The following is a 27086-nucleotide window of genomic DNA, read 5'->3' on the forward strand; positions in this document are numbered from 1 at the left end:
AACTATGGGAGAATTTTGGTGATGGTAGTAGATACAACCTTAATGGAGAATATATAAAACAATAAGCAGCAATAACAAGACATTATTTGGAAATCTTAAAGTAAATGACTGATGAAATAGCTAAAAGAGAAAGTGGTTGCCTCTGAGAATAGAAACTAGGGGTGGGAAAAAAATGGGACCTAAGCCTTGTAAAATCATTTGACTTTTTACACTATGCTATTTTAATGTGGCAAACAATAAAAAATTACTTTTTAGAGATTTGGCAGCAATATAAAAAGGTTTATAAGATCTGGTTATGTAAAAAATTAGGAAATAATCACAATTATGTTAAAAAAAAAAACATTGAAAGTAAATGTAAAATGGATATTAGGGCACTGAGCTTATAGAATTTTTCCACCCTTTTATTTTCCACACTTCTGTTACTTCATAAAACAACATTAGGAACATGTCAATAATAACTGGAAATCACTGGTGTCCCTAGAAGGATATAATGTTCACCAGTTTAGATCAGTTCAGTTGCTCAATTGAGTCCAACTCTTTACAACCCCATGGACTGCAGCATGCCAGGCCTCCCTGTCCATCACCAACTCCTGATGCGTGCTCAAACTCATGTCTATCGAGTAGGTGATGCCATCCAACCATCTCGTCCTCTGTCATCCCCTTCTCCTCCTGCCTTCAATCTTTCCCAGCATCAGGGTCTTTTCCAATGATCAGTTCTTCGCATCAGATGGCCAAAGTATTGGAGTTTCAGGTTAAGCATCACTACTTCCAATGAATATTCAGGACTGATTTTCTTTAGGATGGACTGGCTGGATCTTCTAGGAGTCCAAGGGACTCTCAAGAGTCTTCTCCAACACCACAGTTCAAGAGCATCAATTCTTTGGCGCTCAGCTTTCTTTATAGTCCAACTCTCATATCTATACATGACTACTGGAAAAAATCATAGCTTTAATAGATGGACCTTTGTTGGCAGAGTAATGTCTCTGCTTTTCAACATGCTGTCTATGTTGGTCCTAGTTTTTGTTCCAAGGAGCAAGCATCTTTTAATTCCATGGCTGCAGTCACCACCTGCAGTGATTTTGGAGCCCCCCAGAATAAAATCTCTCACTGTTTCCATTGTTTCTCCATCTATTTGCCATGAAGTGATGGGACTGGATGATATGGTCTTAGTTTTCTGAATGTTGAGTTTTAAGCCAACTTTTTTACTCTCCTCTTTTACTTTCATCAAGAGGCTCTTGAGTTTTCTTCGCTTTCTGCCATAAGGGTGGTGTCATCTGTGTATCTGAGGTTATTGATATTTCTTCTGGCAATCTTGATTCCAGCTTGTGCTTCATCCAGCCCAGCATTTCACATGATGTACTCTGCATGTAAGTTAAATAAACAGGGTGACAATATACAGCCTTGACGTACTCTTCTCCAGATTTGGAGCAAGTCTGTTGTTCCATGTCCAGTTCTAACTGTGGCTTCTTGACCTGCATACAGATTTCTCAGGAGGCAGGTCAGGTGGTCTGGCATTCCCATCTCTTGAAGAATTTTCCACAGTCTGTTGTGATCCACACAGTCAAAGGTTTCAGCGTAGTCAACAAAGCAGAAGTAGATGTTTTTCTGGAACTCTCTTGCTTTTTTGATGATCCAACAGACGTTGGCAATTTGATCTCTGGTTCCTCTGCCTTTTCTAAAACCAGCTTGAACATCTGGAAGTTCGTGGTTCACATACTGTTGAAGCCTGGCTTGGAGAATTTTGAGCATTACTCTGCTAGTGTGTGAGATGAGTGCAACTGTGTGGTAGTTTGAACATTCTTTGGCATTGCCTTTCTTTGGGATTGGAGTGAAAACTGACCTTTTCTAGTCCTGTCCATGGGCAACCCCAGAGCATCCATGGGCAACCCCAGAATGAAGATGGAAGCTCTATATGATACGCAAACATTTTTATGTAGATGAAAAGAGGTTAATGTAATTATAACAGTAACAGTGATAATGAAGTAGAAGAGATGAACCACAATAAAAAGGTTACAACCAATACCAAAGGACACTGGAAAGGAAGCTGGAAACCAACCACTCCGGTCTTCATAATGGAATATTATAAGAGAACTGTCTGTCTGTGAGCATTAGGTGTTTTAAAATTTTTATTTTATTTATTTATCAGCTTCTCCCTGTCAGACCTGTCCCTTTGTTTGCATAGGAAAAAACCTATGGACATGGACAACTGCTCTAAGTATTGTAAAGTCTACTAAAATATTAAAATTGTGCTCTGTAAATTCAGTACCTTGGGATAACTTCCCTTAGCTTGTCTCCTAATAAAATCCCATTTCAACATTACAAAAACTACCATGTAATAAATGCTTCATTTATCAGTTGGGCATTTCTGTCTTTTGGAAAACATAGTGACATCTGTCTCTATTGGGAGAAAAAAGAAATCCAACACCCACGGCAGGATAAAATTAAAATAATTTTCATATTCTCTTCGTATTTTTTCACAAGACATTAATATGCTCAGAAAACACTGCAGAGGGATGCTTGGGAGACCAAGAAAAACCTTACCAGACTATTTGTTACACAAACTGCTTTCAGTTAAGCTCCATCCTATAGGAACAGATTGTAAGGATTTAAAATACAATCATGTGAAGAAAAAGAACACATGGCTTTCAAATTAGTCATAAATGAAACACAAATAATTCTCATATATTGTTTTTCTTAGTCCTAGTCAGCTTTACCCACTCAAGGTTTTTTAAAGTTGATCAAATGTTTTCTGTTTGGATAGGCTAAGATCAAAAGAGCAATATGTCTAATTTTTGTTCAATGTTAGTCATTGACTGGCTGAAGGATTGGCTGAAGCACTTAATGAATATCTGATATTATTTAGTTTTCATAGCCAGACTGCCAGAGGGGATCTGTTCACTTAAAAAAAATTAAGCTCAGAGTCACTTAGCTAAGGAATAATCCCATATGAATGTCTATTTTAAAAGTATTATTGATATTCAAAAACCATTAAAAGCAATCACTGACTTTCTATGCTTAATGCACTGAAACTATGCCATTAAAATATGAAAAACAGTAACAGCACTGTACAATTATTTACTATTTCAGAGAGTTCTGCTTAATACTAGGAATGCAATTAACCTCTATTAAGATATATTTTATGATATCACAAATAAAATCACTTTTAACTAAGAAAAAGATCCACTTTGAATTTTTGACATTTTATTATTTTCTCTAATAAGAGTTCCTTGAATTATAATAAAGCAAATACAAGTAACTATGTTTTAGTGAGTAAATTTCCCAGTTTTGACTTTCTTAGTAATCATCAAAATTCTTAAGTACCATATGAATCCACTATATGTAAGTGATATTTTGTTGGATCCAGACTTTGAATAGGTAAAGAGCATTTTAGGGAAACAATCTGCCTAGACACAATAATTATACACTTAATTGGGTTGTTCCTTTTTTGAGACTTCTCAGAATTTATATTCTTTAAGTCAATCATGCTTCACACTAACTTTTATCAACTAAATAGTAAGTAACCTATTTTCAGAAAATCCTATGGCAAAACCAATACAATTATGTAAAGTAATTAGCCTCTAATTAAAGTAAATACATTTAAGTTAAAAAAGAAAATCCTAGACAATACAGAAACTTTCAGTAATAAAATATCCTTCTTCAAACATGATACCCTAAGTATCTAGCAAAATTATAAATCCTGTATGTCTTACAATATTGTAAGAATTTTTTAAAACCATGTGATATCATTATATGAGTTTTTAGCTGAAATACAAACTTGTGAAAGCAAGATACACAAAATGAGCAAGAAGTCAAAGGGAACAATACAAGATTTTCTTTTCTGCACTGCTAATTGGATCCTTCCAACTAATTCAGTGTTCCTATGTAGATTCATAAATTTATTGGCTAAAGCAGGCTATTAGCAAACGCTGTCACTAATTTGGTCCCTTATGATTCAGTTGACTTGGCACAAGGAACAATTGTTACCCAATTATTAATATATGCCATTGTTCCCAAGGGAAGCTCAGCACCATAGAGGAAGCCAAGCACTACAGAGGAAAAACATTCAAAGAGCATGTTAGTCAGAAACATTTTTATTTAAAAAACCAACAGAATTATTCCTATAAAAAAGGATTTAGAGAAATTCTTTAAAGCATACTTTTATTCATTGTACACCTTTTCTATTTATTTATTCTTTCTACTAATATTTAATTTTAAAAGCACCAAAAAAAGGCAAACTTAAAAATTTAATTAAAATATTGAAAAGCACATTCTTAGTATAATGCTACAATGAAGACAAAACTATCAAGGAGCTATAATGTTACGTCTCCAAATAAACAGGATTTCAAGGCAGAACTCAGCTTACAAAAAAAGCAGGGTTCTAAAAGTCTGTCTTATTTATATAGGTTATTCAAACTACAAAAAATGAATTTCCCCAAAAAACAATATCCTTTTTGGGGTGATAGAAATGTTCTATGTTTTGGGGTCATGGTTACATGGAAATCTATATTTGCCAAAACTTATCAAACTGTACACTTCAAAAGTGCATTTATCATTTATATATTTATTACAATAAATCTAGACTCTAAAAATTTGTTCTAAATGGTGGTTAGAATACCAATCCACCAAAAAGAAACTTAATACATATTTCTGGCACAACACTCTAGCCATGCACCATCTGAACTACAGACAGTCACCATGTATATCAGTGTTTCTATGAGAAAATGAATTTTGAGTTCTAAGAAAATATTGGCATATATCCACCTTTTCCCTATTCCAAAGGATTTCAGGGTTTTGCTGATGGCTCAGCAGGTAAAGAATCCACCTGCAATGCAGGGAGATTCGGGTTTGACCCCTGGGTTGGGAAGATCCCCTGGAGGAGGAAATGGCATCCTGCTCCAGTATTCTTACCTGAAAAATCCCACGGACAGAGGAGCCTGGTGGGCTACAGTCCATAGTGTCTCAAGAGTCGCACATGACTGAGCAACTAAGCAAGCAAAGCAAAGCATTTCAAGGACTAGGGTGGTTATTTCTGGGCTTCTTAAGTTTGTCAACTCTCTATCAGCACCAGAAACAGTATTTTTCCACATCAATTATGCCTCACATGTTCTAATTTCCAGATCAAACTCTGATACCTCATTTGCTGGCACCACCCAATGGGAACACTCAGACTCTGCCTTGCTTAGACTCTGACACTCTCTGCTGTCCTCATGTCTACATGAACCTACCTGTTTAGGTTCTGACCCCTTGGAACAGTCTGTCCTCCAGCATGGACACTCTCTTCATCCTGCTCGTCCTCTGACTCCCCCATGCTACCCTTGCATGGATGAAAGCTCTCCTCACCGTCTTGGGCTCCAACACTCCATGCTCAGCTGCTCCTCCTTCACCCACTCAGATTCTGGCACCCCTCTCTGGGGCACTGTTCCCCAAGCTCCTCTCTATCCAGCACGAATACTCACTTTGCTCTGCCTCACTAATGACAGTGGACTACAGGGGAAGGGAAGGCTTCACAGATGAATGTAATAGAATCCATTCACTTAATTTATGCTACAAATGCACTCCCAAATTGTAGAAATGTTCAGGTGAAATGTTATGTTCTACTCCTACTCTCAGTGTGTGACAATCCACTTCAGACCAAAAGGAGAGGTGAAAATTAAGGATGCTCAAGTTAGAGGTCCACAGACTTGGATAAAATCTCCTTAGTCTATACATGGACAGGAAGGGTTACAGACATGGTTGCTAAAATAAAACTCACAATTTAGTAAAATCCTGCAAAGTTATAAGTTCCATAACATCTAGGAGGCCACCAAAACCTTCATAATAAAGGGTCAGTGATTAAATGGAATTAATTAAAATTTTGTTAAAAGCTGGTTAAGTTATAAATAGAAACTGTAACTCAAAACATTTATAATAGTCACACAAAATAAGTTAGGGCACTGTAGACATACTATATGACTTACTTTATCTACACAATCATCAAAAAACGCCAGACTTGCATCTTTATCACTGACGAAAGAACATTCCTCAATGAAGCGAATAAACATTTGTGTTTTGGTCATCATGTTATAGAATTTCTGATGTGACCGGTCCCGACTTCTTAAGAAAGCTGTTCAACATAAATTTGCAATGTTAGTATATATAATACATTCATAGGTTCAGAGAACTTTTGAGCTAGCAGGAACCAGATCAAACATGTCATCTATACCCTCCACACTCTACTGTTTTGCAGAAAAAGAAACAGACTCCTGAAGGAGACATGACCTGACAAAGATAGCAATAGGAAAGGAACCTGAACCTATTGCTTTGAAAGGAATCTTTTAAATCCTCCAACCCAGGGGCTCCTATGCTTGCCCGACACTGCTTGGCTGCCCTGAAAGCTGAAAGCATCAGTATCTTAACACACTGTGACACAACAGAGTACAGTGGTACTTGTCAAACAGTCTCTTCTGTGTATTTGCTACTGGGATTGTATTTAATGTGCCTGAGAAATAACTAATTCTATGGAAATGGCTTACCAACTGAGTTGACAGACACATACTGCTGAAATAGACAAGTACATATTAATAAATATGAGCTGCTGCTGCTACTGCTGCTAAGTCGCTTCAGTCGTGTCCGACTCTGTGCGACCCCATAGACGGCAGCCCACCAGGCTCCCCTGTCCCTGGGATTCTCCAGGCAAGAACACTGTGGAGTGGGTTGCCATTTCCTTCTCCAATGCATGAAAGTAAAAAGTGAAAGTGAAGTCGCTCAGTCATGTCTGACTCTTCGTGACTCCATGGACTGCAGCCTACCAGGCTCCTCCGTCCATGGGATTTTCCAGGCAAGAGTACTGGAGTGGGGTGCCATTGCCTTCTCCGAAATATGAGTTACTAACCCAGAAAGCAATCATCACAAAGTTAAGCTCAATAACATGAAAGCTGTAGTACTATATAATCACTTACCTTGTAGAGCAAAAAGAGAAGTTGCATCTGTGGCTGTCTCAGATGGGGCTTGAGTTATTGGTCTTAAGTATGATCTATAACCTTTTAAAATAGAGGCCATGAAACACAAAAATGCCTCTTGGATTTCCAAGTCTATCATGTGCAACCTCTTTCCAGAATTAAAGTCATAATCATTCATTGCTAAGTCCATAAGTCCATCATCTCTTGGTCTCTGCTGTACTGTGAAGAAATACAGTGTTAATGTTTTCTCCAGAACTGTCAAAACTAAGGTTCATAATGGTATCAATTATAAATCTGTTGCATATGTGATTCAAGTCATTATGCTGTACACCTTACACAGTCCTGTATCTCAATTATATCTCAATAAATTTGAAAGAAAAATAATAAATGTGTTGAGTTTTCAAAAGAGCTCAAGCTACTTCAACCATTGTTTACATAACTCCTTAACATACACTAAAACTTGGAATTGGTCTAAGGACGGTAGCAATGCTCAATGTTAATCTCCTGATTGTCACGGTTATTGCATACAGCAGTGACGTAGGAGAATGTACTGGCTGGTAGGAAATATACATTCCATTTGGAGATGATGCGGACATCTATTCTCAAAAAGTCAAAGGAACAATGTTTGTGATTGCTTCAAAATGTAAAAACTTTTTAAAATACGAGGAACAATAAGTCATCTTAGGAAGTTTTTGTGACATTCTTATTGTCTAAGAAAGCAAAAAAGAAAATGGGCACTGGAATGGAAGACCTAAGTTTTAATCTTAGCTTCATCCTTATTAACTGTATGATATCTGACAAGCTACCTCCCTCAAATTTATTATCCCCATATTTGTAAAAACAAAAGAATGTATGTGAAAGTGCTCTGAAGCTGTAAAGTGATATATAATCCTAAATAATATCAGTATTTTTTAAGCCTGTAATTTTAAGCTTTGGATTCTGCCCTTCAGTAGAGCTGGATGGGCTATTTCACTTATTTTAATAATGTTTGAATATTGCCATAAAAACTGCTGGACTTCTCAGCTATTCAAAAGAAGCTCATGAACTTTTAGAAAGCAGTTAAGTAGATTAAATAGAATTCCATATGTAATTTATTTGTTCCATAGGATAAATTTTTTTCTGCTTGATGTCATGTTTTTTCATATCCCAGTACTTTGAGCCACTTTTGAATTATCTACTTGTTGTAAGGTTTGCTTTGTAAACACTGTCTTTTCCTGTGTCTCCTTCCAACAATACTAAGGTGCCCTGAACTCTTGAGGATGCAGGCCTCCTCCCATGTTTATATTTCACTTAATGCATAAATGAGAACCTCAAATATTGCTACATCATTACTGACCACTTTTCATACAACAGCATCAAATTATGAACCCTGAATGGACTGTTGTTATAAAACAGTAAGAAGCTTAGATAAATTGAAGGCTTAAATTCCTTTTATCGGTAATTCTGGATCACTATCAAGATACTCTTATGTAAGCTTTGAACTGAAATATGCCAATCAATTTTCACTTTAATTTCTGAATGCTTTTGGCAAACTTTTGTTGTCAAATTATTTGAGGTAGGCCACAGCATTAAGATCTACCAAAGGTGAAAAGCATATGACCATGCTCCCACCCCATGGAAATCATCAGCATTTTCTAATGTAATTTAAACCATCTGTCTCAGACTTTCAAAACTAACTTTCTATTTTATGTACAAAGAAAACACATAAGTAGAAACTAGTATTTTTCCATAGTATTTGAAAATAACCACCTTAACCTCTTTTTGAATTTTATTATGATATAAACTTCATAAAATCTCCCATTCGGTTTCTAAAAACTTGCTTTAATGCTTATTCTAAAAAATTTTCTTTTAGATAAAACTATCCTTTAACAAGTAAGGCAAAGTAATTGGAGACTTTTCTTCAGATTAAATTACTTCCATTAATTAAATTATACACTTACATTTTGCCAGTTGTTGATGCAAATTATTCAGTGTGTTCATCAGATTTTTACATGGTTTCTTTGGAAGTATCTTCCAGGCTACATTTTTCTTGTCACCAGTTCTGAGATTAAATGATAACAATAATATATTTGTCAGATTAACATGGGGAGAGGTGGGGCAGGTATATACCTGTTATTCATAAAAAGGGGAAAAGAGAAAACACATTGAATGAAAATAAAGCATACAGAATATTCTTGTTAACAGGAGAAAAATACTTCAGGTGTAAATGGACTGCTTAACGTTGTAAAATTAATTTTTATTTTGAGGGTAGAACTTTGTATTAAATATAGCTCAAAAACGTATACTTATGTTGATACTGAGTCAATTCCACTTGCACTGGTCATGTGCAAAATCACTCCAAAATTTAATGTGGTGGTCATCAGATCCCCCAAAGGAGGAAACGGCAACCTACTCCAGTATTCTTGCCTGGAAAATCCCATGAACAAAGGAGACTGGTGGGCTACAGTCCATACGGCCACAAAGAGTCGGACACGACTGAACATACGCGCCTGCACACATTACCCTTAAGCTCATTTAGAGTCTTTAGACACTTAAATATTGGGGAAATCCTCCTATTGGGACTTTTGTTTTGTTTTGTTTTTTTCTTATAGACTCTAAGACAAAGCACTCTAGAATACATTCAGTGAACTTAGGATCCATCAGATCAGTTGCTCAGTTGTGTCCAACTCTTTGCGACCCCATGAATCGCAGCACGCCAGGCCTCCCTGTCCATCACCAACTCCTGGAGTTCACCGAAGGATCCATAAACCTTATCAAAATACTTTGATATATTCAATATTTAGTTTCTTAGTTCCCTAAAAAATAAGTAAAATTTAGTTTCTTTCAGAAAAGAAATAATCTATAATGTTAGATTATTTGAAAGAAGTATAACATCCCCAAATACTTTTATAACTATAGAAGAAGATATCTGACTGATATCTTTGTTTCTATGATGAACTCCAGTCATCTGCTTTATCACAACTATCACCACACAGTTGCTCCCTAAACTATAGATGGAACATAAAAAGAAAAGAGCATGGTGATAAAACGTGGTAAAGCTTCTGGACTTAACTATAACTTTGCTGATTCCATTCTCTATTTATTAAAACTTTTTACTATTTCAAAAGCAATAAACACTCATTTTAGGAAACTTGAAAAAATGTAGAGAAAAAGGAGAACAAAAGTAAATCACTTATGTTCTAACCACCAAACTCAACAACACAGTGCAGGTGTTAAATGGAACATGCTGAACTGTTGTTTTTTTTAATGCTCCCTAAATTTCCCACAGAACAAAAAGCGCAAATAAAACTCCACAAACTAAACAAAGAAAAAACGAGTGGATGGGAAAGCTTAAGCTGACAAAGAATTGTCTTGGAATCTACCCTATCTTTCCACAATGAGAAAAAAAATACAGACAGGGCAGGGTCAAACTGCAGATGTCCTGCTGTGAGATTTTATTTCATTGAGAATGTGAACAGGACTACAGAACCCTGTATTAAAGTGAGAACACAATGTAAAAATACTTGGCATTATTTTCTTGCTGAAAGTTTCAAACACAGCACTCCCACTGTGCCTTAGCATTCACTGTGTGTCCCTTGCTAGATTATTAGCAATTTAAGAGAAAGGAATGTATTTGGTTTGTTTTTTTATTCCCGGTGCCTAGCCAAAAAAAAAGGTGGGAGGGAAGGACACTTGAGATGTCTGTAGCATAAATCAATGAACAATATTTTGGTATCATTTCATTACATAGAACTACTACCTATTTACTCACATAATTTTCCTCCTCTTGCCCTTGATAGCATCACTCTAAAACTTAGTTGAGGAGAAGCGCTTTATCTAGTACCTAAGTTTGAATCTATGACAACCTTTTGCATTTTTACTCATGGTGAGTTCCATTTATAAGATTACTATTACAGAATTAGTTAGCCAATAATTAGTGGACGAAGTACTAGTTATGGAGTCATACCATGATGTTTTCAAAATCAGTCCTGTGAGTATAAGTTATGTGCCTTTTGATAAATTACTTAAAAATTTAAGTTTTGGTTTTCTTATTTGTCTGGCAGAGTGCTTAGTAAAAACTACCTCACAAAATACAAAGAATAATAAAAGATACCTTAGGCTATGCATACAGTTTTATGCCTAGTACATTATCAGATATTAATTTCCCTTCAGAAACTTGACATTCGTAACATGTTCTTTATGTATTTATGAGTCAGAGAAGGGGAAAGGAAACAACAAATTTCATATTCAGGAGTTTTCTTTCAAATTTCAGGTTGAGGTTTCAGAAATTCAGGATAAAGGAAAGTAGAAAGTGATTAGTTCACTGGTTTTAGTCCTCCCATAGGTTTGAAAGGGCGATAAAACCAAGAAGGAAGACCACTGATGAGTGCAAACAACTCAATGTTTTTTTGACTTTTTTAACTCATTAGTGATCAAAACAGAAAGTTAAAATAAGAAAAAAATTATTTTAACAAATTAAATATAAAAAGAAGGGAAATGTAATTTATTACAATAATAGATACAGTATACACTTATTTACAACACTGCATTTCAATTTTTAAAAACATTATATCATGTAACATTTAACAACTGGCCAAAAAAGAGAGATGTTACTTTAACATTTGAAGAATTAAACTGTAAAAGGTACTAACTAGCTTTGGGGTTTTATTAACAGGGTAACTCGCAGTTATTTTAAGTACGTCCTGTGGATGCAATGTGGTATTGCATCAATTTCCTCTTTCCTGAAGAGCTTAAGTATGATTAAACTGAAAGGACACAAGAGAAAATACTGAATTAAAGAAAAGCTATATAGTTACAGTAGGTACAACTTAAATATTATTTCAAAAAAGAGAGAGAAAATTATAAAATCCTTACATTCCTTACATAAATTTCTAAGGCATAAGATTATAATATTTCTTAAATATTTAAATATCTGAGGATTAAAACCTTCTCTAGTACACTAAATCCATCTCATCAAAGTATAGTAAGAACTGATTCAAAGATGGCAAAAACCCCAAATATAAAAAAAAATATAGCTCAAAAGAATTCTAGTTATTATCACAAAATATACCAAAAAAACACAAAAAACAAAAAAACCTACGAAGTTGCAAATCACAGAATGTAGAATCACTGAAACAAACTTACTGAGAAATGGTGTTGGTATCTAGGTCAACACAACTGACATCTGGTGGAGGGTCATAGAGATCAAAGTATCTTGAATCAATTCCTACTATGAATGGACATGGTGCACTCAAGACATCTGCTAAAGCCAGTGGGCAGAGAGGAACATAGGGGCATGGCCAGTGGAAAGGGAAAATCATCTTGGATAAAAGATAAAAGAATATTTAGCTGTTTTAACATTGAAGCATAATTCATTGGCAACATAGAAAACTGTCTTTTAAATATTTATATCTAAAGTAGTTTAATACTTGTTAAATAATTACAATTAGTGATAATGGTCAGAAAATTAAAATTCATTACACTCTGGATTTTAGTTAAGCATTGAAATAGCTTTAAATTTTATGAATAATTAAGTTTAAAATGAAACTGATCGCCAAGAAGAAACTGTGATACTCACAGACACTAATGCTTCTGTCACACTGGTAAGCACGGAAGGCCGTAAGGAATGAATGAGAATTTTATGTTCTGTTACTGCAAACACCAGGAGTGTCACAGCATTTTCAGGGCCTAAATTCTGGAGCAGTGTTGAAAACTTGCCACCACTGTAAATCCAAACAAAGAGATATAATTTAAAAAATAGAGATCCAAAATCTCATTATACAAAATAATTTTTAAAAGTTTATGATTAGGGTAGGGTTACAGTTCACATTATATATTCAACTTTAAAGATAGAACTAACACCCAAAAAAGATGTCCTTTTCATTATAGGGGACTGGAATGCAAAAGTAGGAAGTCAAGAAACACCTGGAGTAACATGCAAATTTGGCCTTGGAATACGGAATGAGGCAGGGCAAAGACTAATAGAGTTTTGCTAAGAAAATGCACTGGTCATAACAAACACCCTCTTCCAACAACACAAGAGAAGACTCTATATATGGACATCACCAGATGGTCAACACTGAAATCAGATTGATTATATTCTTTGCAGCCAAAGATGGAGAAGCTCTATACAGTCAGCAAAAACAAGACCAGGAGCTGACTGTGGCTCAGACCATGAACTCCTTATTGCCAAATTCAGACTTAAATTGAAGAAAGTCGGGAAAACCACTAGACCATTCAGGTATGACCTAAATCAAATCCCTTATGGTTATACAGTGGAAGTGAGAAATAGATTTAAGGGCCTAGATCTGATAGACAGAGTGCCTGATGAACTATGGACTGAGGTTCGTGACATTGTACAGGAGACAGGGATCAAGACCATCCCCATGGAAAAGAAATGCAAAAAAGCAAAATGGCTGTCTGGGGAGGCCTTACAAATAGCTGTGAAAAGAAGAGAAGCGAAAAGCAAAGGAGAAAAGGAAAGATATAAACATCTGAATGCAGAGTTCCAAAGAATAGCAAGAAGAGATAAGAAAGCCTTCTTCAGCCATCAATCAAAGAAATAGAGGAAAACAACAGAATGGGAAAGACAAGGGATCTCTTCAAGAAAATCAGAGATGCCAAAGGAACATTTCATGCAAAGATGAGCTCGATAAAGGACAGAAATTGTATGGACTTAACAGAAGCAGAAGATATTAAGAAGAGATGGCAAGAACACACAGAAGAACTGTACAAAAAAGATCTTCACAACCCAGATAATTACGATGGTGTGATCACTGACCTAGAGCCAGACATCCTGGAATGTGAAGTCAAGTGGGCCTTAGAAAGCATCACTACACACAAAGTTAGTGGAGGTGATGGAATTCCAGTTGAGCTATTCCAAATCCTGAAAGATGATGCTGTGAAAGTGCTGCACTCAATATGCCAGCAAATTTGGAAAACTCAGCAGTGGCCACAGGACTGGAAAAGGTCAGTTTTCATTCCAATCCCAAAGAAAGGCAATGCCAAAGAATGCTCAAACTACTGCACAATTGCACTCATCTCACACGCTAGTAAAGTAATGCTCAAAATTCTCCAAGCCAGGCTTCAGCAATATGTGAACCGTGAACTTCCTGATGTGCAAGCTGGTTTTAGAAAAGGCAGAGGAACCAGAGGTCAAATTGCCAACATCCGCTGGATCATGGAAAAAGCAAGAGAGTTCCAGAAAAACATCTATTTCTGCTTTATTGACTATGCCAAAGCCTTTGACTGTGTCCATCACAATAAACTGTGGAAAATTCTGAAAGAGATGGGAATACCAGAACACCTGATCTGCCTCTTGAGAAATTTGTATGCAGGTCAGGAAGCAACAGTTAGAACTGGACATGGAACAACAGACTGGTTCCAAATAGGAAAAGGAATTCGTCAAGGCTGTATATTGTCACCCTGTTTATTTAACTTCTATGCAGAGTACATCATGAGAAATGCTGGACTGGAAGAAACACAAACTGGAATCAAGATTGCGGGGAGAAATATCAATAACCTCAGATATGCAGATGACACCACCCTTATGGCAGAAAGTGAAGAGGAACTCAAAAGCCTCTTGATGAAAGTGAAAGTGGAGAGTGAAAAAGTTGGCTTAAAGCTCAACATTCAGAAAACGAAGATCATGGCATCTGGTCCCACCACTTCATGGGAAATAGATGGGGAAACAGTGGAAACAGTGTCAGACTTTGTTTTTCTGGGCTCCAAAATCACTACAGATGGTGACTGCAGCCATGAAATTAAAAGATGCTTACTCCTTGGAAGGAAAGTTATGACCAACCTAGATAGCATATTCAAAAGCAGAGACATTCCTTTGCCAACAAAGGTCCGTCTAGTCAAGGCTATGGTTTTTCCTGTGGTCATGTATGGATGTGAGAGTTGGGCTGTGAAGAAGGCTGAGTGCCGTAGAATTGATGCTTTTGAACTGTGGTGTGGAGAAGACTCTTGAGAGTCCCTTGGACTGCAAGGAGATCCAACCAGTCCATTCTGAAGGAGATCAGCCCTGGGATTTCTTTGGAAGGAATGATGCTAAAGCTGAAACTCCAGTACTTTGGCTACCTCATGCTAAGAGTTGACTCACTGGAAAAGACTCTGATGCTGGGAGGGATTGGGGGCAGGAGGAGAAGGGGACGACAGAGGATGAGATGGCTGGATGGCATCGCTGACTCGATGGACATGAGTCTCAGTGAACTCCAGGAGTTGGTGATGGACAGGGAGGCCTGGCGTGCTGCGATTCACGGGGTCGCAAAGAGTTGGACACGACTGAGCAACTGATCTGATCTGATCTGTTGCTCTTTTGTAGGGAAAACGCTGCATCCGAAACACACTATGAAAACAATGAAGTTTTATGAGGTTTTGAAGTCATCTGCGTCTTCTGCCTTGTATTAAATATGGAAAATGAAAATTTATCTGTTTTTTTCTATAAAATGATCTGCCATGTAGATAATGTTCAAGTAAAGAATTCAATGCGTACACAAAATGTTGTTATATGATTCCATTTATACAAAGTGTCCATTACAGGCACATCTGTAGAGAAAGAAGTAGATAAGCAGTTGCCTAGGGCTGGGGAGGGTGTCTGTGTGTTTGTATTTGCAGGGATGGTAGAGGTAAGGGAGGGTAACTGCTAAAAGATACAGGTGTTTTTTGGAGCTACAACAATGTTCTGAAGTTGATTACAGTCATAGTTGCAGAACACTGAATATATTCATTGAATTGTACAATTTAACTAGGTGAACTGTATGGGATGTGAATTATGTATCAATAAAGTCATTACCAAAAAAAAAGTCTCTTGGTAGTCTCAGTATTTCTAGTTTATTCTCAGTTCAAACAAAGGTTAAGAAAACACTGGTCACCCAGGGCCAAGACCTGGTGATGAAATAATCTGCAATTCTTACAAAATTAACGTCAAAGATGGCAGCTGTTCTCCCTTAGGTATGTGCCACCAAATAACTTAATTATATTGTAACTACTTCCCTGCTAGAAAAAGTACATGGCTAATTAAATATCAAGAAATGATACTTTAGAAAAAAAGTATTTCATAATCTCTGAACTTTTAAGGTGATGAAATACATTATTCTATTCCATGGGCTAGTATTTATAAGTAACTTTTTATTTGGGGGTTAATTTTAAAATGAGTATTTTTCAGAGGATATTTAAAGCTAAAAAACAATCGTTTTCATAAACTATAGACATATGTACTCATTTATGCATTAACAGTTGTACACACTTGATCACAGTTAAGTGGATATGCAAAATACCAAACACTATTGTAAAAGTTTTTCTGTGTTCTTCAAGAACTTTAACCTAAATTTTAAGTAAAAGAAATTTAATAAGAAACAATTAGATGAGAAGTATTTCCATCAACATTTGCAATTTTCCCTAGGAAAGAGAGAAAATACTTGAACGCTATTTTAGTTTACACTAAACATTTAGAGAAACACAATGAAGTTTTACTTGCCTTAGTGGAAGAGGTGAAGAAACAGGCTGACTGAGGATCAGATTATCATGTGGTGATAACTGAAAATAAATATGAAATAAAGTATTTCAAATATAAAGATTAACTTTAAAACACCACCTTCCAGTAAAAAAAATTTCACACACACATATATAGATGATGCCCATAAAGTTTCAATATTCCCATGCACCAGGTATAGGAATCGTCTAAATCACTTACTAAGATCCTAAAAAATATGTCCTGATGACTTGTCCTGATGACTGCCCTAACTACTAATTCTTCTTACTTTAAACCATATTCTTTTATTCTGTTCCTCAACATTTCCCTGATGCCATTTTAACAAACCTGCATTGAAAGAATACACTGTTCATTTAATATCATAAAACCAGGGTTAGTTAATCTATGGCCTCAGGGCAAATCCACAGACCACCTGCTTTTACAAATAAAGTCTTACCAAAATAGAGCCATGCACATTTGTTTACATGTTACATAGAGCTGCTTTTGTGCAATGAAAGCGGAGCTGAGCAGTTTTCAGAGAGACAACACAGCCTGTAAAGTTTGAAATATCTACTGTTTGGTCCTCAATAGAAAAAACTTGCCAACTTCAGCTATAAGATAAATCTTTTATGTGTATGCAACCTGAATGTGCTATATATATATATATTCTGGCACTAAATATCAAGAAGGAACTTGGGATGATATGTAGATATGCAAACTATTTACAATGCTTATCAAAATGATATTTTTCTAGACACTTTATCTGTATCAATATATTAATACAATTAATCTACATTTTAAATTTTATGCATATTTACAGAAATCTTAAATATCTATTTATAAATGATTTCTAATTTTGAATGATAGTCCACTAAGGGTTATGATAAATACCATAAGGCACATACAGAGATAATACATGAAATATTCTCTCAAGATCACTTCAAAAATAATGCTTAAATAGATTAGAAAAACAACTTACATATCAAGATTATAAACAAAAAAGAAACATAAACAAAAAAGGAAAGATAAAGTCAACTGGGACAAGAGATGGGGAAAATAATCTGTGTTCACTTTAAACTTCCCGTCACAAGGATGTGAGCAATTCTTCCTGCAATTAGGAAAACACACAACTTTTTCTTTCATCTATTCTAATACATTTAACTTAGGGAGTAAGTGCCAAAGGCAAAAGTTTTAAATACCAAGAATAAACTTAGGAAAGCAGTCCCTTTTTATGTGTTCAAAATGTCTACTGCTGTCTACTTCTTCAAGTCTACAACCCTTTATCTAAGAGGAAACATTAGATGTTGGCTGAGAGGCAGTTAATAAAATCATAAGGGTCCAAACTACAGCATGAAGCAGCATCTGGTTCTCTTTTGATTCCATTTGATGTTTCTTTCCTCTTATAAAACTGTTATACTTAGGTTACATTTTGACAGAGTCCATAATCATTCAATAGAGCACTTACATCAAGAAAATCTTACCTGAACTAGAATTCGTGGTCTCTGAGGAGATGGAAAAGGAACTTTATGCATAAAATGAGAAATATGCCTTAAAAACAAACAAACAAAAACCTAATTGATTCCAAAGAGAATGCCATATGCTATAAAGGTCAACATGTCACCACAAGTTCATGTTGAGTCAAAAGCTCTGTGTACCGATAATTTCGAAATCCCTGCTACCACAAAAACAAATGAACAACCAACCAAAATCATTTGTACCATTTAAGTCCCTTCTGAATAAACCCAGCCCCCAAATTTTCATATTAATACTCTCTCATATCCAGTAATAATTGTGTCATTAATGTCTCAAAAGCCACTGTAAGTTCTACCTTATGTGGACATTACCAAAGGAGCTAATTCTTGTACTGCAGTACACTTATTTTTAGTCAATTGCTCCTATTTTAAAAATGAAGCAACCATTGAGTATTTCAGAAAAATGAAGGAGTTTAACTATTTCTAAAATAAGAATAATATACTTTCGATTAACAATAGGTTAAAAATTCTATTGCTGATTTTTTGGGCTTTTTCCCCAGATGAAGACAGATAAAAAGATAGATTGATGGGTTTTGTTTTGAACACCATGGAAAAGGAAAAAGGAAACAATAGTAAACAATCATTTTAAAGAAAGAGTTATTTTATTTCTATATTGCTTGTAAACTATTTCCAAATCATCTTGGCGCAGAACTGAGATAATTTCATCTGGATAGAAAACATCTGAAGAGCATGGTATCTAAAATATTTAAAGTGAAAGTGAAAGCGCTCAACTCTTCGCGACCCCATGCACTGTAGCCCTCCAGGCTCCCCTGTCCATGCTATTTCCCAGGCAAGAATACTGGAATGGGTTGCCATTTCCTTCTCCAGGGGATCTTTCCAGCCCAGGGGTCGAACTCAGGTTTCCCGAGCCACCAGGGAAGCCCAAAATATCTAAGTTCAGTTCAGTTGCTCTGTCGTGTCCCACTCTTTGAGACCCCATGGACTGCAGCACGCCAGGCCTCTGCATATCTAAAATGATATCTAAATGATATCTAAGATATCTAAAAACAGTAAGGAATAAAATAAGCCCAGATTATATGTAAAATAAGAATCACAAAACCTTTAAAAAAAAATTCCAATTAGGATCTCCAAACTTCACAAGATATTAAAAAATGAAACATTTCTGTCATTTTGTCAGAAATAAAATTATCTAAAATAACAAAACTGTAGATCTAATTGGGGCTTTCCAGATGGCTCAGTGGTAAGGAACCCGCCTGCCAATGCAAGTGATGTGGGTCGGGAAGATCCCTTGGAGGAGGAAATGGCAGCCCCACTCCAGTATCCTTGACTGGAGAATCCCATGACAGAGGAGCCTGGCAGGTCACACTTCATGGGGTCGCAAAGAGTCAGACATACTAAGCAGCTGAATACAAACACACACAGTTATAGTAAGAGAAATATTATATAACTGAATCAACCAAATCTTTTTTTCTCTTGAAAAATTTAGTTTCCAAATAAAACCCATTCAATTACCAGTACAGATATACCATACACAGTGGAAAGAGCTGCCAAATTTTGAACCGAGAAGGCTGCTAACTTACTTCTCAATTGGAAGGACGTGAGGTCCAGAGATGGAATAACGATATAGAAAAGTCAAAAACTTCCTGAATGCGTCAAAAAAAGGCCAGTGAGAGAGAAGACAGATGCATTTATTAGTGTGAATTGTCTTGGAACTATCAGACTTCTCATTTGCTGATGATGCTAAACCCAAAAGAAATCTCTGTTTTTCTGTGAGATTCTCCTCGGAGTATGGTTCATAAAACTGAATAGCAGCACCATAGACCTGGAAAAGAGATAATATATTTGATAAATACGCCTTATATCATTTACTCAAATCACATTATTGGTTAAATATTTAATGGAGGAGCTATTATGAGCCATTATATGCCTATGAGGCAGGCAAGGTGCCAGGTACCAGAGACAGTGGTGAAGAGACATTGCTCTTGCTTTCTTGAAGTACATTAAAACATCGATGACGACAACAACAAAACTACACAGTGCAACTGTTGGGTCCCCTTATTACTGGAAAACAATATGTTTAATTAAGTTTTTTCATAAAGAGTGACAGCAATTGTGTTGCTATTCTCTATAAGAAAATGACTGAAAACAATGAGTTGGCCAGAAAGTTCATTTGGGTTTTTCTGTAAGATGCTACTGAAAAATCCAAACAAACTTTTTGGCCCACCTAATAATTATTTAGTAGAGAGCAGGACAGAATTTTAGATAAGGAAATACAAATTTCAACTTCAGACAATTCACTGAATTTCTCTAGACCTCAATTTCCCAATATATAAAATGAAGATATTGCACTACAAGATTATCAAAGTCCATTTCAACGATAATAGGCTATGGGTCTAAACAGCACTGCATATTTAATAAAGTCTTTAGTATTACTTTAAAACTTTTGTAACATAGAAAATGAAGCAATGCAGGATCATCATTTGATAATGAAAAAAATCTTTGGCCGTATCCACAAGAAAAGCATTTGGATATGTGAGACAGACTGAAAATTTTCTTTTCCTATGTCTCCAGATGCAGTTATTTTAATGTGAAAGAGGTGCATATAATCGATCCAATTTAACCAGTTATTGTTTCTATTGTTACTGCATATAAAACTTAAGACTTGAAAATGTACAAGAAAACTGCAGATATCATTTGTTAAACACAGAGTACCTTTTCAGCTGAGGCTCCAGTTAACACGAATGTAGAAAATACAGGGAGGGGGTATTTGCTATTTGATGGCCAACATTCAATAGTTGCGCCCATTGGTAAACAAAACAAGGGAACAGATTCTGGGAGTGAGAATGACTCGTAATCTTCTTGAGGGTATCTACAAATTAGACCTATAAAAACAATAATAAATATTAGCTCATCAGCTCTTGAATTTAGCAGCTCATAATTTGAATGATGCTAAAATGCTTTATTATTTAACACATTTGGAAGACTAAAACACTATATATGTTCACCAAGTAACTCTGAATGCTTTAATAGGATTCAAGTGGATTTTAATTCTTAAACTAGTCATATTAACTACTTAATATTTATCAAGCTTCATCCACAAAGGCTAGTAAGGCAAACAGGAAAAGACTATTCCCTGGTAGCTCAGACAGTGAAGAATCTGCCTGCAATGCAGGAGACCTGGGTGGGGAAGATTCCCTGGAGAAGGGAATGGCAACTGACTACAGCTTCTTGCCTTGGAAAATCTCATGGACAGAGGAGCCTGGTGGGCTACAGTCCATGGGGTCGCCAAGAGTCAGACATGACTCAGAAACTAAGCACACACAAAGAAACATACACAAATATGCACACACTCCTAAAAAAAAAAAAATCCAGACTTCCTGGTGGCTCAGATGGTAAAGCATCTGACTACAATGCAGGAGACCCAGGTTCGATCCCTGGGTTGGGAAGATTCTCTAGAGAAGGCAATGGCAACCCACTTCAGTACTCTTGCCTGGAACATCCCATGGACAGAGGAGCCTGGTAGGCTACAGTCCATGGGGTCGCAGAGTCAGACACGACTGAGCGACTCCACTTTCACTTTCCTAAAAATTCATTTTGTGTTCACACAACCTTACAGCATATAAACATACTATTTTGGGAGGAAATTTTCAATATGCACATATTCACTTTACTAGTTTTTGATAGTTTTACCTTAGGGTTGTTTTTTTTTTTTGACACATTAAAACAGATATTCCATAGGACTATATATATATATATATATATATGACTTCTAGCACAAATACAAGAAAAATTATACATAAAAATAGAAGTCACATGTTTACAATGTCTTTAAAACAGTATCAACTTAAGCCCAGCTTCTGAATAATCTCAGATTATAGGAAAACAGAGTTTCAAGTGGTATATGATTTTATGTTAAACAAACTAGTTGACAAAGCAGTCTAGGTATCTTCTACTTAACAAACCCTCAAGACCAGACTCTTTTACTGGATTTTGTGGGACTAGAAACAGTAATAGGTTTCCTAAGCTTGAATCCTTAAAGTGGAAACCATCATGAGACAATGTTAAAAATAAAATGACAAACTGGGAATATGAGTGGTTGGTCTGCCACTAATAGCTGTTTGACTTCGGAAAAGTCGTGTACCTAGAGGTCTCCAGTTTTCTCATTTATAAAGTGAGATGAACTAGATATACTGAGGTCCAAGGCAATTCTAAAATTCTCTAGTTATATGCTGGTGCTGCTGCTGCTAAATCACTCAAACATGTCTGACTCTTTGCAACCCCATGGACCATAGTCTGCCAGGCTCCTCTGTCCATGGGATTCTCCAAGCAAGAATACTAGAATGGGTTGCCATGGCCTTCTCCAAATTATATGCTAGCCAACCAGTTGATCTCATGAGGATTTACACTTAACTGTCCATTACTTTCTCAAGTCATGAAATAATGGTATAGCCTTTAAGAAACTACAGAAACAGCAATGAACTGTGGATCCTAGAAAATCACAGGCAGAAGAAGGTAGGAGTCTAGAGTACTAACTTTAAAATTTTATTTTTTGAAAAGCTGAATCTGCTTTCTTGTAAATAACTTGATATTTTGAGGCTTTTGGCAACTGAAAATTTCAACTATGCATTAAAAAATTATAAATTATTTATAATATTTCTGATTATTTTGAAATATAATTACATATAAACTACAGACTTGACTAAATTTAATATAAATATTAGGCTTCCCAGGTGGCGCCAGGGGTAAAGAATCTGCCTACCAGTGTAGGAGACACAAGAGATTCAGGTTAGATCCCTGGGTCAGGAAGATTTCCTAGAGAGGGAAATGGCAACCCACTCCAGTGTTCTCTCCTGAAAAATCCCACGAACAGAGAAGCCTGATGGGTTACAGTCCATGGAGTCACAAAAGAGTCAGACATGACTAACGTTCACACAGTACAGTAGCTGTATAAATATTAAGGAAACTAATTCAAAAGGAACATAAATATTTTCCTCACATTTTCTGAGTTAAGACTTTGAGAGAATGATATCTACTTATTATTTACTTAAACCTATTATTTTAAAAAAAACCTTACCTTCTTTTAAAATTAATATTCCACTAAGCATCCAATAACGTATGGATAAAGACAAAACAATCAAAAGACGTGTGTTATAGTCTCAGTCCTGACAACGCATTTTAAGACAGTTTTTTTTTCTTTAATCTTATTGGTCCCATAATACATTATATATTAAGTATTCCATGAAAAATTATACTTACCAGCTTTGTAAGATATAGTGTTAGTCTTTGCCACTGATTTTTTATAACATAAGTATACTGCTGATCCCCACTGAATTTGAAAAAAAATAAAAGAAATATCATTAAACTTTAAAAAGGCAGTAACTTAATAGAATCTCTTTGATTTCTGCAGTATGTAATGATGGATTTCTTTTTATTTTCAGTTGGTTATTTTGCTGGCGTTTTATTGGAGTTATTGCCCAATTTTCTTTCAGAAATAAAATTTAATGTATTTTCTCCTTGCAACAGAAATAACATGAGGAAAACAACTATTTAAAACAAAACCGAGCCACAACAATTTAGATTTTATTCCAAGTTCAAACTTTGGACAGAAATGAAAAACAAGAAATATCCACTCATGTGGATGTAGACCTTCCTTTTGATTCTACAGCACCTTTCAGATATTGCCAGATTTTTCACAGTTTTTTATACCAAACTCAAGAGTTGTAATTCGCCATATCCATTTCCCTATTTCCTATTCTGTCATGAATCTATTCCAAACCAGGTTTTAATCCCACCATTTTTTAAAAGAACACCTTAAAAACTTTAATGATACCAATTCTAATAGTCAATTCTTAGTCTTCATCTTTTTCAGTCTCTCAACAGATTTTGATATCACTAATGACCCCCTTCCTGAAACATTTTTCTTTCTTGGCTTTTGAAGCATCACACTCTCCTGGTCCCTCACCACCACATCTCTGGCCAGTCCTCAATCTCCCTTGTAGAATCCTCTCTTTTCCTGATCATTAAATGTGGTCTCTTCTTTACTTTCTCTAAAGGATCTCATCTGTTTGGTACCACACTTTTAAATAATAGCTATTTCCAAAAGAGTCTCAAATTCCTAGTCCCCAAAGGAGATGGAGAAGACTGCGGGTAAAGCAAATCTGAGAGTAAAGGAGATTCAGACACAGTAAGTTTGGAAACATCTATTAGACATCCAAGTGTAGAGTCAAATGGAGGTAAGGTGAGAAGCCAGAAATGGATGTGTAACTTAGAAGACGCCACCACTGACAAGAGGTGATTACAGATACACTCACAAAACATACTTCCTTTAGGTTTCAACTCAAACGTCACTTTATTAGACAGCCCTCCTTTCATCACTTCTTATGCAATACCGTCTCCCTCTCCCTTCCTTGGTCCTCCTTATTGCCCCTCTCTTGTTGTTGCTGTTGTTTTCCTCCATACATAGCACTGACCACCATTTGGCATATAGCATATTTTGTTATTTATTATCTGCCTCCCACCACTAGAATATAATAAGCTCCATGATGGTAGAAGCTTTGTTTTGCTCACTGCTGTATCTGGAGCACCCACAACAGTACCTATTATATAAAAAACCTATTATATAAAAATACTTAATAAATACTTGTTAAAGGAATGAATGTGAGGTGATGTGTTTGTGCATACGATGGAGAGTGCTTGCATGGACCAGTCAGTACATGAGGACAGATACTTAGCACTGAGAACAAATATATATAAAGAAAATACACTTACTTTAAGAAATACATTTTAAATATATTAAGAGACTACCATAAAAACACCCATTTACTTATCACCCAGCTTTAAATGTTAACAATGACCATATTTGCTTCCAGTATTTTAATGTATAAACAAAAAAATTACAGATTTAACTAAAGCCTCATCTTCCATTCCTTTCTGTCCTCTGAGTTAACTATTGGCCTGAAGCTAGTGCATTTCATTCACATGCATTTTTAAAATTTCTACTATGTAAATATATACATCTTTAAGTATATATCATTATGTTATATGCTTTATAACTTTACATAAATGGTGAAGTGTTGAATACATGCCTTTATGGCTTGCTTTCTCACTCATCAAAATGTTTTTGAGAATTAGTAAAATTGATACAGATCTACTTTCTTCACTTCAACTGGTAGATAGTATTCCATTAATGAAACAATTTACGTTATCCATTCCCTTACTGAGGGACATTTAGGTTGCTTCCTCTCCAGGGTGTGGTTATGAACAATGTTGCGGTAAGTTAGCTCCTCACCCAGAAATTTCCCACTTTTTTAAACTTTTTTAATATGTCCCCAAGCAGATTAGTATGTTAAATCATACTTATTTGGACATTAAGTTATACTTGTTACTCTGTTAGATTTTGATTCTAATAAAAATTTTAATATTTTCACATCAAAAGAAGGGATGTATAAATTCAAGTGGATATTATGAATGTCAGCAGATTGGGCCTTTAGTTTTTTTGGTGGTAAAAATTTTATAAAAGGTCCTGTATAGCAAAGTCCCAACTCCAGTTCCTAATAAGCCAAATTTGTAAAGATAACAAAAAGCCTTCAGTAACCTTTTTGATGATAAAAAGAGAACTATATATGACCATGTGGATGTGGTGGAAACCAAAAGGAATATCCTAAAATAAAACACAAGGACTTAGAGATAAAGTAAAAGTTATAAGGCCCTGGAAGAAAAGAGCCATGGATATAAAAACTAAATATGAGAACATTTTCTAAATTTTTTTTTATAAAAAGGTTCAGCAAAAAAGACAGTAGGAAGGGCTGTTGTTCTTAAAATATTTTAAATGTTTAACCCATAAAATATCCATACTGTGGTTTGCCATGGCAAAAACATTACTTCTGGAATTACGTACATGATTTAACTATTTGCTTGGTTAATAACTCTGCTTTTCTAAGTAAACTTGCTAAATCAAGTACTGACATTCTTGAAAGGCTGTAAAACAAGAACCATTTGTACAGAGTATTAAAAAAAATACTCTCAATGAGTCAAAAACTGAGGGAAACATCCCAAATTAGTCCAAACATTTGCTGTGTGCATCAAAGCACCAGGTCTAAATATCCTTAACTACACATTTTCGCAGTTTTGGACAACATGACATTCTTAAATTCTCTTCCAGCTCTAAATATTATCATTCTATTCTAAACAATCAAAGTCCAAATCACTTAGGGCTTATGATCCAAAGCTTAAAAACTAGTCATTCTTGAAAACTTTTCCCATAAACTTTTAATGGGAGGTTGGAGAAGTAGGGGAAATATATTTTGAGACCAAAGTTGTAAGCCTGGTAGAAAAATCATGTAGGAATTTGAAGAAAGATTCAATATCCATTTCCTCATGTTCATTAGATTGGTTTCATTCTTTTTTTTTTTTCTTCAGTTTTTTGTTTTTTAGGTTTATTTTCTCCTGGTTTCAAAAACTAGAAGATGCTTTCATTCAACCTACCTAATCTCCCCAAACCAAGAATAATCTATAATATAACTATACTCCTGAGCATTATCAACACATCAGTAATTTATTCCTAACCATTTCCTGATTATATACACAATCAACAGATATGAAAAGAAGTTTCCTGCATTGCATGTCTATTTTAGTATTTCTGAAAGAGTTAGAAGTCATTGTATGTCTACTCTGAAGATCTAAATTTACTTTTACTACCTTATAGACAATAGAAACAGAGATTGTTAATAGATATAAACCACAACCCATTGCTTAAAAAAGACACCAACCACTAAGATCAGGACAGTTTCTCTACATTTAGGACTGATAACTAGATTTAAGAGTAAAGAAATAAACATCTAAGAGGTTTTTATTCCTATAATGTTTCTTAAGGGAACTAAGAGGAACTTAAACATTGGGCAAAAATAAAAGTTCTTCCTTATTGTATGTTAATTATATCTCAAAACTAAACAACAACAGCAACAAAAGAAAAGCTCCTTCTCAGTCATTAAATACACACAGAAGGGATTGAAAAGGCAGAGTTAACTAAGGAGTAATTAATAGCTAACTTTTGTATAGCACTTACTACGTGCCAGGCACTATCCTACGTTCTTTACAAATAGTAAACATTTAATCTTCACAAAAAGCCTGTGATAAAACACTACTTTATCTTTGTTTCATGATGAGGAAACTGAAGCACAGAAAGTCAAAGAACCTGTCCAA

General features: G+C 35.4%; 1 protein-coding gene across 4 annotated transcripts in view; it reads right to left on the bottom strand.

Annotated features, from left to right (window-relative positions):
* Positions 1-27086, bottom strand: part of DENND4A (DENN domain containing 4A) — a 126732-nt gene that overhangs the window by 43721 nt on the left and 55925 nt on the right. For all 4 annotated transcript variants that reach the window (XM_070377303.1, XM_070377306.1, XM_070377302.1 and 1 more), the window contains 10 exons: positions 23142-23211; positions 20598-20767; positions 19466-19707; positions 17874-17940; positions 16399-16457; positions 12496-12640; positions 12063-12238; positions 8879-8979; positions 6939-7157; positions 5958-6103 (listed from right to left, as the gene is read on the bottom strand). In XM_070377303.1, coding sequence (XP_070233404.1) covers positions 5958-6103; positions 6939-7157; positions 8879-8979; positions 12063-12238; positions 12496-12640; positions 16399-16457; positions 17874-17940; positions 19466-19707; positions 20598-20767; positions 23142-23211 — 1395 coding nt within the window. The remainder of the gene's footprint in view (positions 1-5957; positions 6104-6938; positions 7158-8878; positions 8980-12062; positions 12239-12495; positions 12641-16398; positions 16458-17873; positions 17941-19465; positions 19708-20597; positions 20768-23141; positions 23212-27086) is intronic.

Source organism: Bos mutus, chromosome 10 (genome assembly GCF_027580195.1).
Source record: "Bos mutus isolate GX-2022 chromosome 10, NWIPB_WYAK_1.1, whole genome shotgun sequence".
Taxonomy (NCBI): Eukaryota; Metazoa; Chordata; class Mammalia; order Artiodactyla; family Bovidae; genus Bos; species Bos mutus.